At 42.8% G+C, this 19,902-nt stretch overlaps 2 protein-coding genes across 3 annotated transcripts; one reads left to right on the forward strand and one right to left on the reverse strand.

Moving 5' to 3' along the window:
* Positions 1 to 761: 761 nt before the first annotated feature.
* Positions 762 to 6,688, forward strand: pex16 (peroxisomal biogenesis factor 16). The gene is made up of 11 exons (XM_010895935.3): positions 762 to 1,000; positions 2,472 to 2,507; positions 2,604 to 2,680; positions 2,978 to 3,111; positions 3,270 to 3,367; positions 3,624 to 3,704; positions 3,817 to 3,963; positions 4,374 to 4,446; positions 4,585 to 4,704; positions 4,911 to 4,975; positions 5,112 to 6,688. The coding sequence occupies exons 1-11, from the start codon at positions 874 to 876 to the stop codon at positions 5,168 to 5,170; spliced, it is 1,017 nt and encodes a 338-aa protein (XP_010894237.2). The 5' UTR covers positions 762 to 873; the 3' UTR covers positions 5,171 to 6,688.
* On the reverse strand, positions 6,611 to 19,815 carry arfgap2 (ADP-ribosylation factor GTPase activating protein 2). Of its 2 annotated transcripts, XM_010895932.3 has the most exons (16): positions 19,629 to 19,815; positions 16,835 to 16,953; positions 16,631 to 16,703; positions 15,986 to 16,117; positions 14,782 to 14,865; positions 14,563 to 14,671; positions 14,364 to 14,426; positions 13,995 to 14,039; positions 12,063 to 12,115; positions 11,637 to 11,773; positions 11,073 to 11,204; positions 10,740 to 10,868; positions 9,986 to 10,259; positions 9,711 to 9,801; positions 9,272 to 9,390; positions 6,611 to 9,055 (listed from the first exon to the last, which is right to left on the reverse strand). In XM_010895932.3, the coding sequence occupies exons 1-16, from the start codon at positions 19,698 to 19,700 to the stop codon at positions 9,035 to 9,037; spliced, it is 1,653 nt and encodes a 550-aa protein (XP_010894234.2). In that variant the 5' UTR covers positions 19,701 to 19,815; the 3' UTR covers positions 6,611 to 9,034. The 2 variants fall into 2 exon arrangements, with proteins under 2 accessions (XP_010894234.2, XP_010894236.2); XM_010895934.4 differs by lacking the exon at positions 13,995 to 14,039 and having other exon boundaries at positions 19,629 to 19,813.
* Between the last annotated feature and the right edge of the window lie 87 nt (positions 19,816 to 19,902).

The raw sequence follows: 19,902 nt of genomic DNA on the forward strand, positions 1-19,902 counted from the left end.
GTACAATTAAGATCCCCTCCAACAATCAGACAAGAGTTTTCTGTTGACCCGGGCCAGTGCCGTTTTGAAAAAAAGTGAGATTATCATCATTCATCACGGATAACTGAAAATGTGCAGATGTGTCTCACCACAATGATATTTCTCTGTCAGAAATGTTTGTTAGTAGTTGAAAGGTAATACTCTTTTATGTCATCATTGTAGTGCTTCTTGCCTTAGCAGAGAGGTTTTTGTGACACAGCATTCCTATCTGTCAACACCTAAATCTAGGATGAGAGAAAATATTTGAAATTTGCATTAGCCTAGCACACAGTGCCCTATGATTTGACAACCTATTCTGACTCTACACATTCTCCTGAGCATTTCCTAAAAAACATTCACTGCGGCACATAGAATCGTTTTTGCTTTATTAGACAATGTGTATTCCATGTTCAGTATATTACAATGTGTTGCATTGGGGTTAAAGAGGAGGTAGAAAATATAGTTTTGCTTGGTGTAGCACACAATGACCTATGATTTGATACCATGATCTGACTCTACTATTTCTTACAATACATTCAGTGAGGCACAAAGTATTTTTGCACCTTGAGGCAATATGAATTCCATATTCAGTGATTTACATTGTCTTGAACAAAAATGCACAAATACTAAATATTGGTCATGTTTAGATGTATATTGTGTTTAACAATAAATTCAGTTTATGACACTTTGCAATATATTGACCACTTTTCTTTTGAAATAGTCAATATTCTGTTGACCCGGAAGTGCTTTTCCTAACTTTTCTCGGCAAATTCAGTTGAGGAAATGTTGTATTTTGTGTAGCTAGCACTAAGATATTAAATAACTCTAGCTGGCTGGTAATTTGTTGGCTGGTAAATGTCTAAAATGTACATTGAGAAATTGTCCCGAGTTTTAGAGCGGTATCGGGAGTATGTCACGAAGAACCCAGCCGCAACGGCACAGTTGGAGAGCACGGTTAGAACGCTGTCGTATCTCATTGCAGGTGAGCTTCGAAGTGAAAGAAAAATAGCCTATTTTCAGTCCTCTACTTTTTTCCAAGCTATTTGTCTGGCAATGCTTTTAACTCATCTCTCTTAAAATACATTTAACATACATGGCCTCGTTTTACATGACGCTACAATCTCCATCAGAAAAATTTTGTCTTCTTCAACATAAGAACATTTTTAGTACCTGGATATAGGAGGCGAAAAAGTGTTACGACATTCACGATCGTTGAATTCCAATTCCCATTAGCTAGCGGTCCAAATGTACATGTATTTTAATTGGCCTACTCATTGCGTATTTTTTGCACGGAGGCAAAATTGGTTTAATATTCGACATTCAACAGACATTCGCCAATAGCCATTTACCATTTTGAAAATCAATAACTTATTAATTGAAATACCTGGCATACTTATGCAACCTTTGTTTTCAAAAGTAATTCTGCTTAGGATTTTGTAGAAATTCTTGAAATCACTAATAATGCAATTAAAGCTTTGAAAATCAATAACCTATTTATTGATTGACATATACACATCAAACAACGTCATATTAATTCTATAAATGCCTGGCATACTTTTACAACCTTTGTTTTCAACAGAAATTAAACAGAAATTCTATCAAACAGCGTCTGATTTATTCTGTAAATGTCTGGCATACTTTAACAACCTTTGTTTTAAATAGAAATTAAACATAAATTATATCAAACAGCGTCTGATTTATTCTGTAAATGTCTGGCATACTTTAACAACCTTTGTTTTAAATAGAAATTAAACATAAATTATATCAAACAGCGTCTGATTTATTCTGTAAATGTCTGGCATACTTTAACAACCTTTGTTTTCAACAGAGATTCTACTTAGGATTTAGAAGAAATTCCTGGAATCTGTAATAGTGCAATTAAAGCTTTGAAAATCAATGTACATATCAGATAACGTCTGATTTATTCTATAAATGCCTGGCATACTATTACAACCTTTGTTTTCAATAGAAATTCTATTACCAATATTTTGATTTGAATTAATGTGTTTTTCGCATTGCATTGTTGTAAAACAGTTTGCACGGTATGTACTTCCAAAAAATGACAAAATTACATTAATTATCTTTCCAGATAATGTACAGAAGCTGTGTCAGTTGTGCGTTAACTGACTTGTGCGTTAACTGACAACATTTAGTTAGAGGTACCACTGGATTTATACCTATATGTATACTTTTATTTTATCCATGCATAAACAATCCATGTTGTATTTGGTAACAAATGTTTTGACACAACGTTTGCTGAACTGGTTGCGGGGGTTTTGAATTTGAAATCGGGGGAAATCCGAGGAATTATTTTCTATGTGTGGAAAACAGTCAACCTTGAAAACAACAGTTGGCTTTGAATTATTTAGCTACGTTATTGCATTACAACAGTTGGGCATTCCGACAGTTTTCAAGTGTTTTTTTTTTGTTTTGTTTTTTTATCTTCTTCCCAGGACGGTTTACTGACTCCCATGAAATCTCCGAATTGGGTAGGTTTTGCCTCACAATTGAACTTAGATTGACTGCAATCCAGCCCACACAGAAGTGTTTGAGATGAATGATCAGTTGAATGTGTCTGTTACCAGTGTATTCTGCCTCCAACCTACTGGTGCTGCTGAACGATGGCATTCTGCGCAAAGGGCTCTGTCGCACCCTTCCCGTGGTGAGCCTCATCTCCACCTCATGGCTACGTCCACCACAGCCGTCTAGACCAGTGTCTCCCAACCTTTTTCAGTTACTGTACCCCCAAAATGTTTCTGCACTGCTTTCAGTACCCCTGAAGTACCCCCTCATGTTAATTTCACTAGTAAGTCTATGGTGTCATGAGTGTTTTCAAGTACCCCCTGTGGATAGGCCAAGTACCCCCAGGGGTCCTAGTACCCCTGGTTGGGAACCACTGGTCTAGACCACTGACACGTGAAAGTGCTTTCTGACCTGACGTGTGTGTGTGTGTGTCCAGTCTCTCTCTCAGCAGAGGCTCCTCACCTGGCTGTCAGTGTTGGAGTACGTGGAGGTCTTCCTGGAGATGGGGGCCGCCAAACTGGGGGGGGTGGCGGGTCGTTGGCTGGTGATAGTACTCATCCAGATCACTAAGTGAGAGTCTCCAATTGTGTTTAAGCACTATGTTTGCCTGGATGTTGAGTCTCTGATTTCATGTTGCACTGTAACACACTTTTTCCATCTCAGTCCTTCCACCTAACTTATATCCCCTACTTATTTTTTTTATTTGTATTTTTTTTACATTTCTCCAGAGCCATCTTGCGCTTCCTCCTGCTCTTCTGGTACAAATCTGGCATGCAGATGTCACCCCCAATCACCCCGCTGGACAGGGAGGCACAGCTCGGCAACGGTTAGAGACGTCAGGAGTTCGCACGTTGGACTTTCTTTCTTGCATAATACAGCATAATACAATCCGGTTCTAACCTGACTAGATTATTCAGATTCAGGTGCAACTTTTTGTTTGCCGCTTCTTCTGCCATTTTGTCGGGCCAGAACCATTGTGTCAGTGGGTCTGGACCATGTACTGTCGCACGGTTTAGAACCTATATGACTATTATGACTGTAGGAATATTCTCAGAGTAGATTCAAGCTCCTTTGCTTTACAGAGGATGATCATGAGCAGCACCAGGGTGACCCCTCCTTTGTGGGCCAGCGGTCGGGGAGGGTGATGAGACCGTTGGGCAGTGGTAGGTCCACACAGACGCACACGGAGACAGACACACACGCGCATTCCTGTGATGACTATTTGCGTTTCGTATGTTGCCAGTGGTGTTTATCAGAAATGTATTGTGTGACCAGCCCCCTCTCTGCACGCTCGTCTGTGGGAAGCCCCCAGTAGGAAAAGGAGGCCCGGCATGTTGGAGGATCTGGCCTCCAGCCCCACTGCCCTGGGCGTCCAGGAAACCATAGCGGAGTCCATGTACATTGGGCGGCCACTGGTGCACTGTATCCTTCCTGCTCCAGGCCGTTGCCACGGAGACGCTTGAAAAAGAATCATGCGGAACACCATCGCTCGATACCTCCCTCGATAGGTTATCTGGTATGGCAGTGATCAAGTGCCTTGGCCAGATGGCTGTGTGATTTCTAATTTATATGATACATCTGTCTTATCTGGAAGTATTCTGTCCATCTTAAAATACCAAGAAATTAGAGTTAAAATGTATGTGGTATTCTACCCATGGTTTATGGTTTCATACCACGGCATTGATCCAGTCAGCATTCTGGATTCAAACCACCCTGTTTACAAATGTATTTCGCCAAATCAGTGCTAAGGGAAACCAGAAACTCAAGCGATTTTCAGATCACTCTCTGCTTTAGAATGTGTCACGTTTCCTCAGCACCAATCTCAAACACAGTGCTCTGTCTGGGAATGTGTGGGAGAGGTTCCTGGAAACCATGGCTCATCTCAGGAGCCATAGAAATAACCAGGTTAGTAACCATGCTCTCTTCTCACAATGAAATGAGTAAAGAAATACAAACACACACACACACACAGATTCAATTCCTAACATGTGTTGTGCATGTATACCTCTTTAAAAGAAGCATCTCCTTTGTTCTCTTCCCAAGTTTTGGCTTGATGAGTGATACTAAATCTCTAAACCGACGGGAGAGGGCAGAGGTCAGGAGGAGAGCCTTCTTGCTTCTGTACTACCTTCTCCGCTCCCCTTTCTATGACAGATTCTCAGAGTAAGTGCTTTGTTTTATATTGACTTGACACGGTTATATATTCTGTTCAACTAGCCCGCTGCCTAAACCGGGATCTTTTCCTGAGAATTGTGGTTTCTTTTGTAATGGCCCTGCAAAGATGTAATGGTCTAAAATTTGGTTCTGGCTAGAGAAATTCTCTCTCAAACGGAATATCTCTTAACGTGTACATTTCTTTTTTCGCTCAGAGCAAAGATTCTGCTCTTGCTTCGATTTCTGGCAGACTACGTTCCAGGCGTTGGGCTGGTTGCTCGTAAGTGTTTGCATTGCATGTCATGCGTTTTCCACGTTTGTTTGTTTTTCTTGGGGGTCGCCTCTCGTCTGATGTGGCGCAACTTCTGTGTGCAAATTCCTATCCGCTTAGCATAACCGTGAACCTGTCCTTCTAGGGCCACTGATGGAATACCTACCCATCTGGCAGAAGATCTACTTCTATAACTGGGGCTGAAGGCAGGAGCTGGAAGGTCAGAAGATCTTCTCATCCACCAGTCCAGCTGGAGAGATTAAGACTAAAGAGGAAGACCTTCACTGACGCATTACAGAGCCAGAGACACACAGGGACTCAATAGGCTTTCCGACCCAATGAAACCTGTGTTCGTTTGGTCTATTTTACTGGGGATGCTGACATAAGCTCCAATGCAGCCCTGTTTCAGAGGCCCGCACCCATAGCCACTCGCAGAGCCTTGCCTTCTCATTTCCAATATTAACCTTTTCTTTTCCATGTCATTTGGTTTGTTTCTTCGGTCAGACGGATAGGCTCTGTAATGAATTGATGCTGATTATGTGAATTTTAATCTTGGTGTTGTTGACCGTGTTAGATGTCTTGATCACTCGCCAGTCAGTATTGCGATCTTGGCGCGTTCCACGTCTCTCCCACCTCATAAACGCCAGGCTTCATCCAGTCTGTAGCAGGGAAGACCTGCACTGCAGCGAGATGTCAGTGTTTGTGAACTGCATTCACAGAAAATTCTGCAGAAGTCTACAACCACAATAGCTTTTACACAGGAAGTCCTGGGCGGTCGGACTCACGAATGCTGCACTAGGCAGTTGAAGTTCAGCTCTGAAAAATGTGATTTAATCGACCAAAAGACCAATTAGTAGGGACTAAAGAAAAGTTCAGAAACGGCACAGGGATGTGAAGTACCAATGAGCAATGCATGTGACCCAGACGAACATGAACCAGAGAGGAAATGTAACATTTGTTAATGAAATATGGTATGTTCTTAGAGAAATTATTGATCTACTTCGTTATATTGGTAATTATTTGGGGGTGACAATTGGAAATCCAGACAATGGTAATTTCAGCCTTATTTGATTCCAATTAGCTTTTTTTTTTTTGCCAGACTACCTGAAGTAATCTGGAAATGTATCAGGTTCATGTGTTTTTACAGTGTGGAAAAAGCCAGGCAGCTGGAATAATTCAAACCTGCCATAGCATTGTTTACACAGTGACTGCCTTTGATGCCATGTATCCCGACAGTAGTTCCAATTCTGAATAGTGAAAGCAGTAAAAACCCTGGTTATTCTTGTTGTTTGTTCCCAGTCAGTTCATTTGACCACAGGAAAATCTGCTGCTGGGTAAACAGCAATTCAGGTTCAACTTAATTGTCTAATGTCGATAAGAGAAACAAATGTTGTGGCCTTTTCACTAATTGTTTGTGAGTGGAAAAGAATAATGTATTTGGCAGTTTTTCAATGTTTGTTCCTTTTATTCTGACACAGTTCCATCATCAGCTGAACTACAATGACAAACTGTCCCCATCCTGATCAGTTACTTTAGGCAGGATTTTTTTGCCAGTAGAACTTGTAAATATTACCTCGCCTTCATGTAAACTTCTACCTGGTGTTGTTAAGCACATTCATCATCAATTAACTTGAGTACACAGTGAAGGATTTCAGTCTTTATTGACACAAATCTAATATGTCTCTTTTTGTTGCCTACAATACATTAACTGTATTATGTTTCCATGGGGCCGTTGGACAGTCATTTTTTAGGGGTTTATTCATCACTAATGGGACATATATGGACAGGCAGGGCCACATCAGGACATGGGTGAAAATGTTCAAACAAACCCATCATCATGGTCATGCCACAATCATAAAAATAATGTAGAAAATATATATACTTGTGAGTGGTCAGGGGTGGGTTGAGCGGCAGTCTGTCTTGAGCTTTCCACAAACGCTGAACATGCCTTTCCTGTCACCAATCAACCAGATTTAACTTGTGCTAAACCAAGATGCAGTCTGGGAAACAGCCTCAGATTTGGAATGATCAGCTAGCACCAATAAAACTCAGAAAAACTGTAATGAGGCAAACCCCCATAATAAACAGACAAGCTTGTTAAATTACTTTGAACCAAGCACACCAGGTGCTACGGTGCTTGGTGGAACTCAGTGTTGTTCTTCTGAAGTCGCAGGACTGAAGTGCAGCCATCTACTGAGACGCAGTGTCACCACTGGTAGCAGTTCCACCTCTGAGGCTGTCACACCACACATGCTGTACATAACCAGATGGCAGATAGAAGTTTATTTTATAGAACAGGAATTTGGCATTGGCTCTGTAATATGATATACTACACCATTCAGCATATTCAATTTTGACCTTTGATATTCCTAACATTAAGTTAGGTGGACCGAATCCTGATTGGCCAATCGCCATGATATAGAGAGAGATATATATACACACACACACACATACCACGGTTATGACATTAATTTGCTGCTCTAATCATGTTTGTAACTAGTTGATAACAGTATTGAAGCATCTTGGGGGTTTAAGTGCTGTGTCCAGGCACTCCGATGAGTAGTGCCTAAAAACAGCTCAGCCAGATAACACCCCCTTCTCGGGCATTATTTCTTAATGAAACAACTGAATATATCAACAACTGAATATACAACGGTGACAGACTCTTCCTACCCATTCTTTCCTTTTGATAGGTTGAGCACCAGACACTAGGACGCCAGGTCAAGAGGTTAAGCAACAGCTAAGCTCTGTCCAGCCACAGGTTTTAGAACGACCCGACAAGTGTCTGTGCGTTCTATCTGTTGGGAATTGTTTGAAGAGACGGTCCAAAATAAGAGCGCAGTCTATTTATAATAGCATACAAATCTCAATTTAGGAACCCATATTAAAGTGATATTAGTTATTTTTATGTGACTCACCTCATGTTCAGGGCCCACTACCGGTCCCGCCCCCTAGTTTAAGAAACCACAGTATACAGGGTTATACAGAAACATTATTTTCTTCCTATGCTTAAGTATCTTATGTTAAGGGATAACTACAAATGTGAAGTAAATTCAGACCCAGGTTATAATTCAATATTTCTAAGCATGTTTCTCAGGATTGGTCAAAATGGCTTTCAAAGTTTGAGCGGTCTGATTCTGTAAACTCTGTGACTGGACATGTTTGGATGAACAACAAAAAAAAAACATTATTTCAAAATAAAAACACAAACTCTAAGTAGTAAAAGGTGAAAAGCTAACCATTTGTCCAACACGACTCATATCGCACTGCAAGTTTGACTGGCTGTTGTTTCAACAAAAAAATAGAAAATACACCCAGTTTCCATCACCTGACTGATGGAGGCTGCGACAGTCAGATGTAAGGTGTTGGCCTTTCATTCGTGCTGTGTGGAGTTAACCCATTCTGACAATTTCATAGATAATGAACCTTTGTGTAATGAATTCAACACTAAAGAGAATTTAATCCACAGTTACCTTTGCCAAAATGAAAACAAATAATCAACAGAATGGGACTAATGCTTCTCTTTCCTGATGAGGTGAATGCTGAATTGTTTAACATACATGGCTCCGTCTGTTAAAATTGTGAGAAATAGTTGAAAACCGTAAAAACAATTTATATAAGTATAGCACAACTTAGAGATTTGGTTATCATACAGTCCTTAGAGGATACTTTAAGTCAATATATATATATATCTTTTGAAATCAGAGACCGAAAGAGTACAGAAAGTAATATTCGTTAGTTGAAAAAAAGCACTGGATATTTTTCTTTGTCAAAAAAGACTTTCTACACCTTCCAATGCTTGCTTTGCCAAAAATAAATCACAAATGTCTACTAAAAGAAAAGAAAATACTGTCTCACTCTTATAAATGGTCTCTAAAAAGAGCATGAACAGACATGGGGGGGGGGGGGGGGGTGTAGGATCCCCCTCCATTCAGGCAATCTCCTCCTTTCTCCAATCACAGCAGAGATCAGTCAGAGCAGAAAGACTGACTGACCACGCCCCTCTCCTCCCCACCACTATGACATCATCAATCCCTCTGAAAAGTGGGAGACGTCCATCCGGTGTCGTCAGTAGGCCCCATAGCGATCCTAGGACACAATCACAAGAGTCTCATGACCATATGACATTAAACGCCAGGGTCCCTCAACCTGGAGCGGTCGTTGTGTTAATTAACCACAGAACTGAACAAGCCCGGAGGGAGAAAAAAAATAAAAATAACCCACACACGGTTCAGTTTCCGGTCGTAGCCGGTGTTTTGACCACGCCTCCTAATGAACGGCGCCGGCACGGCCTGCATTCCTCACCTGTATGGTGTTCATGACGCCGTTGGCCAGCACGGCCATCTTGCCTGCCACAGTCTTCACCCCCTGTTTGAACTGAGCGATGTCTGGCCCCGTTGGCAGAACACTGTCATAACCTGCCCCTAGACAGAGAGTTGGAGGAAAACCTCTTTATTGGATCTAGGAGCTCACAACACAACAAACAAACCAAGAACATGAAGTACAAGCACAACACCGAATCCTCCTCCACAGTAACAGAACCACCCCAGAGTAGCCCAGATACCAATGAACAAGGCTCAAGGTTCCTAACCAGTCTATTGTATGCATACTCAACCCTCAGTCTAGCTGCCAGCATGCTCTCAAACATGCCCACCACATCCACAAACCCCCAGGCCCAAAATAGAGATGGAAAGAATGGAGAGCATGAGAAAGAGAGCGGAGCAAAGACCCGACCGACCGGTACCTGTGTTTTGGTCACTGGCGTCTCCGAACAGGTCAGCAGAGCTGATGGACGTGCTGCCTGACATGCCCTCCAGACGCGTCTTGGCCTCATACTATAGAGAGAGATGGAGTGACGCCACAATCACGTTATCGATCACGGACATTTCCAGTTGATCATCTACAGAAACGCTCTCCAACGTTGTCTTACGGAATACGGCCTGCAGCAGACCACTGATCTAGAGGCTGCTGACGAATAGCCTCTTGGTATTGGTTTGTTTTACAGCGGTTCAACGTTACCTCGGCGTTGCTCTCCCGGCCGAAGAACATGTCTGAGGAGATGGCCTTGGCATTGGCAAACTTCTGTCGGGCCTCGCTCGACTCAGCCACGGGTGTCACCTCGGCCTTCCGCCGACTGGGCCGCTCGCCAATAGGTTGGATGCTAGAGGTGGTCACCTCCTCTCTGGGCTCCTCCTTCTCCAGGGCCCAGGAGGAAGTGAAGGAAGCCGTGCCCCCATCGGAGTCCCACCGCGAGCTGAAGGCGTCCCCGGCTGTGAATGGGTTGTCCTTGTACCTGTCCCAACAAAACAGACAGACAGGGTGAAATCCAAATGTTGCCGGCCAGTTGTGGAGACAAACACAATGAATCTGAAGACCGTTAGATACAGGACTTCCTGTCTATTCCAAATCTACACCTAGCCTGAATACACCAGAGGCATTTGAAAGGACCGGACTGTTCAAGTTCAAAGTTTATTTATCAAAGGCACCGAACAACACGAAATACAGCAAACAATTGTTAGCATGACGAAAAAAAATCTCCAGTCCATCAGGGGGTAGATTTGAGATATTACCACATTGTTAATAGCAATCTCTTTTAGCTCTATACAAGAGAAGTAGCCAGGGGGTCACTAACTAGAGGCTTGAAGAGCATTTGGAAATAGAAGTTAATGTGAACTGGATGCCTTAGGAGAATCCAGGTTACACTGCCCAGAACATTACCGCACACCCGGACTTGAGCTTTGTGAACCAGCAATACCTCTGGGGAGCGACTTACTTAGGCGGTCCGGAGGTGAATCCCGGCTCATCAAACATGTCCAGTTTGGAGCGAGGCGAAGACTTTGCTCCCAGGGGTGTTTCCTGCTCAATGACCTGCATCTCTGACATCACGGAGTGGGATATGGTGCTGGAATCCAGAGAGCACACAACTTAGACGCACGCACACGCTCGCTGGCTCTTAAGAGGGGGCCATCAAACTTGCATGAAAATCACTGACACAAATTCATTACCTGGGCGGCAACAGGTTCATATTTGGAACGCTGAAATAATGCATATTCCATGAAAACAACGTCAGTGTTCTTTGAAAACGTTACTAATTACTTTTTTTTACCTGCGGTTGCCAAAGCCCATTCCCAGCCTCTCAGCCTGCTCCCTCTTCTTTCCTTCCATGTTCTGAATCTTCTTGTCCTCCATCTTCCTGTCGATCTCCAACTCCTTATAGGCCAGGCGCATGGAGGCCACACTAAGACAAACAAGGTATTTGTGGTTGGACAGGTTAGACACGCCCCTGATACCCACATCAGGACCAAGGTTATAACAGTATACTAAAACTCAAATGAGAACCATTGGGTAATATTTTTTATTAATTTATTGATGTTAATTTTTACTATTGGATTAGGACGATTGATGGATGAAACAATTGTCTTAAAAACTTGTTTGTGATTAGTTGAGCAGTTAGTTTGTGCTGAACAATGCCAAGCACTGGCACGCATATCCAGGAAGTGAGCACATTTCTACACAGCATGCAAGTTAGTAATCTACTAGGGAGGCATGTTTGCCAAAACAATAACAGGACCCAGGGCTTTAAAAGGACCACTGTGTAGGGATCCTGCCTAATATTTACAAGACTGAATTTTAAAACAGCAGGCAAGTTGTGACCGTCTGTTCCACTCACATGGACTCCTCCGCCTGTTTCTTTGCCTCAGCCACCTGCTCCTCCTTCAGCTTCTCAGCCACCTGGGCCTGCCTCTCCACCTCCGTGAAGCTCTTGCTGCTCACCTTCTGGGCCCCTAGTCCCTTCTTTGTGCCCAGCTGGAGGTTAGAGGAACACAGAGATGGTTAAGCAGAGCTGGGTAGACAGAGAAAGGGACAGTGTTATATTAAATGTTTGCAGTCAAACATGTTTGGCACAAAAATGTTCTCAAACTTTTCCAAAAGGAATATCAAGAATACAGAGCTGACAAAATTACACATCAGAGGAGCATGTTTGTCCTACAAAAGACTCAATAGTGATGCTTACTGCTGACTAGTCGGTTTGACAGGAAAACCTCGGGCTCCCCCGCAGAGCGTACTTAAGGGCTCCACGGGGACAATAACTCACCCCTTTCTTAGCTGTGGTGGGCTTCTTCTTCCCAATGATGGACTGCTTCACATCTGTAACACAAAGCTCCTCGTTAGAACACAGGTGACAGATCAAGGAACCCCGGTTTGCAAGTTGCTCACACTGTAGACCAACCCCCGGTCGTGAAAATGCACAAATTGCTGAATGTTAATACAATGTTAAGATGCAAGGACCCTCTTGGCAGACAGAAAGAGTATTCCGTTTCCAACAGTTCTTTTATCTACACCAAAGCAGTTTCAAGACAGACCTTGTTGCCATGTTTTGCAGTGGCCAGCTCTGTTACAGGACTACAGCTGAAGGACAGAAAACATTTTAACATTCGTAACCAAGTACTTGTTTGAATGTTTTGAGGCCTTACAGTGCAAATGATTACTGTTCACCCTGCTTGAACGTGAGCAGCTAGCCGGGTTACCGAGTGGCAATTGAAATAAAACTATTCACACATGAAATAAGCCACTTAACTGAAATATATTGATTGTATTGGCATTCATTCAGCCCTTTGTAATAATAAAAAACTCCTACAGTCCTTTGAACGTAATCCGGTTTCAGTCTGAAGTGTTGCTTTTGAAACTATTGATCATATCTTTATTAAGAGTTCAGAACACTTATATGGTCAAAGCGGAAAGCAAAAATCACACTTCATCTAAGCGGTACCAATTGGGACAGCTGGGCGATGATCTAAACATTGCCATGTTGAATTTGGCGTTCCTCAAGTTCCTGTGCTGGGACCTCTTCAATTCACTGTATACACTGGCTAGTTTTGCTAGTCCAAACTGTTAAAGCATTGTCATTACCCAGCTTATGTGACATTTTCCGTACCAACCAGAGAAGGTACGCGGGCCCAGAAGAGCCGGTCTGCTTGCTGCGCCTACATGCAGAAACAAGGTGTGCGGTAGAACATCCTCTATCAATGGCCCTCACTCAAACAACAGCTTGCCCTGTCAGGTAAGTGGGTCCCACACAATGTTTAAGTCCCTTATAAAGATATACCTTACTAGCTGTGATAATTAGGCTAGACCACTTCTCTGTGCTTTTACTAACCTCTCTCTTATTGGGTCTCACCTTTAAAAAAAATAATTTACAGGAGCGAGATGCAACAAATTCACTCGAAGTCTGAGGGGAAGATTATTACTATTTATCATAGGGACTGTAGCCTTCCAAATCAAGGGAACAGGGCGTTGTTTATCATAGGGACTGTAGCCTTCCAAATCAAGGGAACAGGGCGTTGTTTATCATAGGGACTGTAGCCTTCCAAATCAAGGGAACAGGGCGTTGTTTATCATAGGCACTGTAGCCTTCCAAATCAAGGGAACAGGGCGTTGTTTATCATAGGCACTGTAGCCTTCCAAATCAAGGGAACAGGGCGTTGTTTATCATAGGCACTGTAGCCTTCCAAATCAAGGGAACAGGGCGTTGTTTATCATAGGGACTGTAGCCTTCCAAATCAAGGGAACAGGGCGCTGTTTATCATAGGGACTGCAGCCTTCCAAATCAAGGGAACAGGGCGTTGTTTATCATAGGGACTATAGCCTTCCAAATCAAGGAAACAGGGCGTTGTTTATCATAGGGACTGTAGCCTTCCAAATCAAGGGAACAGGGCGTTGTTTATCATAGGCACTGTAGCCTTCCAAAGCAGCCACCGCTGGGTCATAATTAAGGCAGTATAGATAGCGGGCTTAACGTTAAAGAAAGGTTGTCAGACTGTTGAGTGAACGTTTGTAGAACTGCAGAACAAAGAAAGCCTTGGCAGAGTCACACATTGCAGTCAGAGCACAGAGTGTGGGTGGAACAGCCGCAAGCTCGCATCTAACATTTGGAGGCGGTGTCAGTAAAGCACAGAACCAAACATGCTTCCTGAAAGTCTGGCCAGCCAATGGGCTAACAGCAGCTTTTGAAAGGCTTTCAAATCACCTTTGGATTGCTGTGGTAGATCAGACGACAAACGCATCGAGTCCTCTACGGACAAAGCAGACAGAGGTGTTAGAGGACCCCAGTCATATGGAAAACCTCAATTGACTGTTTTACAACACGATGCGTGACCATGTGTCCTAGTTGCCGCCTCAACGTGGAACCAACTACGACAGACTCTGTAGTTTGGGTTTCTGAGGACGTCTTGCGTCAAAGGTCGGCAAATGTACAACGAGAGGTGTGGGGAGGGATTGTTTTCACGTGACAGGAGGTTTCAGGACGAACAGGAGGATGGGAGCTGCGGGATGATGTCTTCATGTGACGGGGGGGGGGGGGGTTAAAGGAAGAACGAGGGGATGACTGAGAACTTACCCATAGTCACCCTGGGAGACGGCTCACCGCTAAGTCCCTCGATGCTCGGCCCATCCTCCAGCTCTGGGAGGGTCAAAGACCATCACAAATCAACTGTCAAACTCAACATTTACCTCAAAAGTACATTAGAAAGACTCACGCGGGAGGATATGAGGGGTGTAGGGGGGGGGGTGGGCGAGCGGGGGCGCGTTTCTCTCACGAGTACTGGCGATGTCGGGGTTTTTGGGCGTCTCCTCTGATGGTTGGGGGGTGAGGGCTCCGTTCTGCTCTGTCAGGGAAGGGGAAGTCACGTCCCAGGTGTTTGAAGGCTACAAGTCCAACAATGAATTCCCATTAAACAGAAGCAGCAATTGAACACACACACACACACAAACGCACAACGCATGTCTTTTTGACTGGTGTAATTTTAACAGGACACCTGAGTATGCTCTGCAAAGAAGTCAGACTCTTTCTTCTCCGGGGCTGCATGTTGGCTGCTCCCACTCGATGAGTCAATCCAGAGCTGAGAGAATGACAGACAGGAAGCGTTTAAGGACGGCACGGTGCGACTCTGAACTGCTGCTGCGCCAAAATGAACAGACCCCATGTTTGTGAAAAGTTCCAATAGAAAACCTGTGCGTCTCTATCTGAAAGTGACTGCTTGATGCTGCTGTTAACGTCACATGTTGAGTTTGACCCCGCAACAGTGACTCAACAGGCCAAAGTCTCTCTGATATGGGCGGCAGGGACAAAGATGAGATGGGAGTTTGGTCCACAGGGACAGAATAAAATTACAGAATTCATTTTCAATGTATTGACGACCATAAGAAATGGGGCAGAGGTGAAAATAGGCTTCGGTTTAGCATGAAGGCCAAAGCCAGGGCCTAGATTTCCACCCCAGCGGTTTTAGAACCAGGGTGTACAGAGGTACGGCATGGGGGTCCCCATGAACAAAAACCACTGACCTCCGACCCCGTGGAATTAGGTCAGAAGATGCCATAACATTTTATATTATTAGTCAACAATACTGGTCGTAACAGCACTCAATCAATCAAGATGTCAACTTAATACTTGTATTCTTCCCCCCAAAAGTATATAAACATGAATTGAAATTTAAGGATGTTCTCTGTTGTAAATTTTAAATCTCTTTTTCCAATTAGTGGGCATTTAAAATGGTCCTTCCCATGACAATTTGATCAGCCATGCGCAGTCCGTTGTAGTAAAATAAAAAATGCCATTGTTATCACATTTGACTTGGGTAATTGACACCATTAGGTACCTCTTCTCCATATTCAGAACCCAAGAAATGTCACCAGGTAATGTTGATATCTTACTTTATTTTCCAACATAAAGACTAGATCCTATGAAGTGCCTTCTTCCCAAACTTAAATTCCATTTAAACAACAGCTCAAAGTGGGCTGGTAACCATCAGAATCTAGGATTGTGGAGCATCACTGTGTGAAATCATATGCAATCATAATAATAAATTACATTAAATCATAATATTACACCATATCGAATCATATTAAACCATAATATCAAATCACATTAAACCATAATACTAAAACAATGTTCAATCATAGTTCATCATATTAAATCATATTTCCTCAAATAAATCCCGTTGAATCACAGTGCGTACTCACATCCGACCCGTATTTAGATAGCGCTGTGTTGGCTTGCTGTCGGATCTTCTCTCGGTACATCTGTGCAGCGCGGCTGTTGTACTTGGCGGTGGTGTCATTAGTTGAGCAGCCATGCTGTCGGAAGAAGGCGGTCTAAACTCGGAAAAGACACACAAAGAAACTGGTGAGAAAGTTACATACAGCTCCGAAAAAAAATTCAGAGACCACTCCACCTTTTTCTTTCCTTTCCAAAAAAGTTGAAAAGGAAGGTTTTGAGTGAGGAACACAAGCGTTCAATTTGCATTGGTCTCTTAATTTTAACCCTTCTGTTCCTCAGTCAAAATCTTCCTTTTCGACTTTTTTGGAAAGGAAAGAAAAAGGTGCACTGGTCTCTTAATTCTTTCCGGAGCTGTACTACACATTTACACACTGTAAAATTGAAATAACCCTCCGAAACTATACAATGGTGTCTTTATTTTTTTGTAAGATGTTTCCATTTTGTAGGATAGGTCATACGGCCAGCTAAATGATGTTTCAATGCTGCCAGGATTCATTTGTAACTGGCCAATGACTGTTCAGTACAAGGGGCAGGCTCTAGACCATCCTGTAAGTAAACCTCCACATCGTTTTCCTAACAGCCAGACAGAGGTTTCAAGTTTCACCTACCGCGTGGGCATTGCCTCCAACCTGCATACATCTCAGCTGAAACCAGTTCCAGTTGGAGTCAAGCTCAGTGGATCTGAGATGAAGGGGGGGGGAAAAAAACAAATTAAAAGGGGACTGAATCCAAGACACAGGTGCGCCTTTTTTTTTTGGCCGCGTAATTTGGAGAAACCAGACACGCGCGCATTAAACGGACAGCAAGGTCACCTGATAAAGCTGAGGTGGACTCCTAGGGAACGGTGGATGCCAGAGCAGTCAATGCACAGAAACACCCCGTATGGTATACTGGCCCAGCTGGGGTTCTTGGCAGCACAGTCAAAGCATGCCTGCATGGAAACACACACAGACACACACATTCTGAAGCAGGGCTGAGCTTGAGGGCCACGTCGGATTCAGAAGCGGAACGCTGCATATATACACAATACAGATATATTCTGTCCAATGTGTCAAGACCCATGTGTGGGCTGGCAAAGGGCAGATTTTGACAAAAAATATATATATAGTTGCATTACTGTGTCTACATTCTTTAGGTCTAGCTTGTTTCAGATGTTCAAAAGTGACATGGAAAATCACTATCCAAGAGGAACGGGCATGTGGATAACAAATATCAATGTTTCTCCATGCCAGTCAAACTGTGCACCAAACCTCTCAAGGCCAGATTTTTTGGAAATTGCCTTCTCTAGTATAATCCCTTCACCATCCAAACGGCTGTGAAATATGTTCTGTAATGAAAATAGTTGTATTTATTGCTGGTATACAAAACTGAAGGTAAAAGAAATGGCATACGTGAAACGTAAGGAACAAAATGTGAAATGGAGAAGAAAAAAAGACACTTCTCTGAAATGCTGCTGAACTGTCAATAAGGAAATTAACAGGTTCGGCTTTGAGTGTGAATGAATCCCACCACCCCTTTTGTTAGAAAACACAGCTTTTAGGACAGGAAAACTGTGCCGCCTTCTGTTTGCTACCTGCCAAACTCATAACTTTCTACAATTACCTAATCAAACTCTTTCAACCAAACTACCATATGGACCTGGAGCTGTTTGAACCCTATCAGCCAAATTTAAAACAAATGAATGTGTTCAAAGCCTTTAGGCCTTTGTGTTGTGGTTGCTGTAGTCTAAAAGATACAGAACTACATTCCCCTAAGGATTGCAGTACTGAATGCCTGGTTTCAGAAACTTTCAGACAAGAGAGGGCCAAGAAAGGATGAAAGTAACCCCCGTTCATGTCTCATTCAGGGGTGAACATAGCTCCACATAGCTTGTAGTTATCAGGGGAAAGACTGAAAGCCGAACAGGGTTGCCAGATTCAGCTGAAATGTTCAGCACAATAGAGAGGAATAGTTGATCTCATTAGGACAAGAAGACGTTTGCCAACACTGTCACCTTGTCCTACAGATATTGACACAGTTATCAAAACACTTAGGTGTTGTAAGCCTACACAAAACAGACCACATTTGAAGAGGACCTAAAAATCCCCATGTAGAAGAAATTAATAACGGCGTAAAGCAAAGAAACAGGTTGCCGCTAAGTTTTATGGTGATTATGACTCACCATTTCATTAAATGACCACTCAGAACTCTCCCAGGTGGCCTAAATAAGACCAGTTATTTGCAGGTTTACATCAGACATGGCAAAATAAACGCAAGGAGACATTGAGGAAAACTGGTAAACTGCATTGCTTCTTGACAGTTGTTGATGGTGTGTATGTACTTTGCAGAAATTTAAACAAAATAAATCTTAATTTTGTCACAACAACATAAGAGGGGATGTATTCTGGGCATGCCAATACCATGTCTTTTTTGGAGAGCAGGTCATATTTTTTTGAAGCATTATCAAACGTGTTTGTGTTCTCTCCAATCTCCAGTCAAAAAAAAGCTATGACTAATTACTACTAGTTTTTCACCAAACAGATAGAGGTTTCATGATTTTTGTTTCTTTGGGTAAATTAAATCTTTAATGACGAGGGGTTAAACTGATGACACTATAACAGAGGAAAAGTGACATTTGTGCAACTTGTGCTTTTAGTCACGTGCATGGATTCACCGATAAAAATGTATGAACTGAGCATAAGGTTCAAGCGCCCTACCACCTGGACAGTCACTAATTTATCCCACACACATACTGACAATATAGCGGGTTGTCGTGCTTTCAGACGATTCACGTTTGACTTATTCAACGTTCGTTTCGAAGCAGTATAACCTGCAACGTTACATAAAAGGTCTATACGGCTGGGATAAATAAACGTCCGCTGGACTTCGAACCAGAATCTACGAGGGAGTAGTTTGAGCTGTAAACCACATTTATATCTAAGGTTATAGCGGCTACACGTAATAATATCCTCCCTCAATCTTGGAAGTTGATTATTTTGCTGCTTTCCTCCTTGCTTGTTATCAGTGAACGCATACTATTAGAAATGTCAGTGAATTGGACAGTGAGAGCCGACATATACCGACTGTGACACAATACTAACTACTACTTCGTATTACATGTAATCAGCTGTCGTTTTAGCCATTCATTAATAAATATCATAAGTATTGTATTTGCTAGTGGCAAGTAGCCTACATCAACGTTAGCTACAGCCCACCCGCAGTCACAAGTGAAAACAGTACTAACATTAGCTAGCTTAGCGAGGGTACAGTAGTTCCGCCTGGCTGAAATAAAAAATCAACACAGATTGGCTAATGTTAGCGAACTAGCCCAGCAGAAAGTTTCAGTGCAACATCATGGCAGGTTTTAGGCATTACGACGTAAACAACCCAACTGAATGCTATACGTGGCTCAGGCAATGACTATGTGGCAAAATAGCTAGCTAGCTATCTAACGTTAGCACCTAGCAAGTCGCCGTCAGGCCCAGAGACTAAGCTCGGTCAGTGGCCCGGCTTTTTAGACAAGTAGCTATCCGGCATAATTGTTTTCAGGTTTACATACAAGATCAAATAATGGACCAAAAATGCTAGTCGATTAGTGACTTGACAGTTAGGTGTCATTTTAAATACCTTGTTAGTAGGAATAGACCGTAGTCTTTTAAAAATAGTCAAAATGTCAGTCTTGGTCGGCTCCGCAGCCATCTTGCCACCTTTCCAGTGATACGGTAACCAGTGGGAATCAAAAAAAAGGCTGGGTTGTTCGCGAAGTTCGACCGCTAGTACTGCAACTGCAATATTTTTTTTCACACTCCATGACTGCAACTGATGCTATGTTAATGTACTCATGGGAAAGTCGCAAATAAGAGACCGCAGCTTTTTTATTTTGAGGGTTTTTGATCCGTGT

The sequence above is a fragment of the Esox lucius genome, chromosome 2 (genome assembly GCF_011004845.1).
Source record: "Esox lucius isolate fEsoLuc1 chromosome 2, fEsoLuc1.pri, whole genome shotgun sequence".
NCBI classification, from domain to species: Eukaryota; Metazoa; Chordata; class Actinopteri; order Esociformes; family Esocidae; genus Esox; species Esox lucius.

What these genes read in the sequence shown, in the direction of transcription:
- pex16 (XM_010895935.3), top strand. Translation starts at nt 874, where the DNA reads ATGTCTAAAATGTACATTGAGAAATTGTCCCGAGTTTTAGAGCGGTAT. An exon ending in GGAGGCACAGCTCGGCAACG is followed by an intron (nt 3,368 to 3,623) that starts GTTAGAGACGTC and finishes TTTGCTTTACAG; the next exon opens with AGGATGATCATGAGCAGCAC. An exon ending in TGGGCGGCCACTGGTGCACT is followed by an intron (nt 3,964 to 4,373) that starts GTATCCTTCCTG and finishes TCTCAAACACAG; the next exon opens with TGCTCTGTCTGGGAATGTGT.
- arfgap2 (XM_010895932.3), bottom strand. Translation starts at nt 19,700, where the DNA reads ATGGCTGCGGAGCCGACCAAGACTGACATTTTGACTATTTTTAAAAGA. An exon ending in TTGGAGGCAATGCCCACGCG is followed by an intron (nt 16,118 to 16,630) that starts GTAGGTGAAACT and finishes TTCCGAGTTTAG; the next exon opens with ACCGCCTTCTTCCGACAGCA. An exon ending in TCTACCACAGCAATCCAAAG is followed by an intron (nt 12,116 to 13,994) that starts GTGATTTGAAAG and finishes TTTGTGTTACAG; the next exon opens with ATGTGAAGCAGTCCATCATT.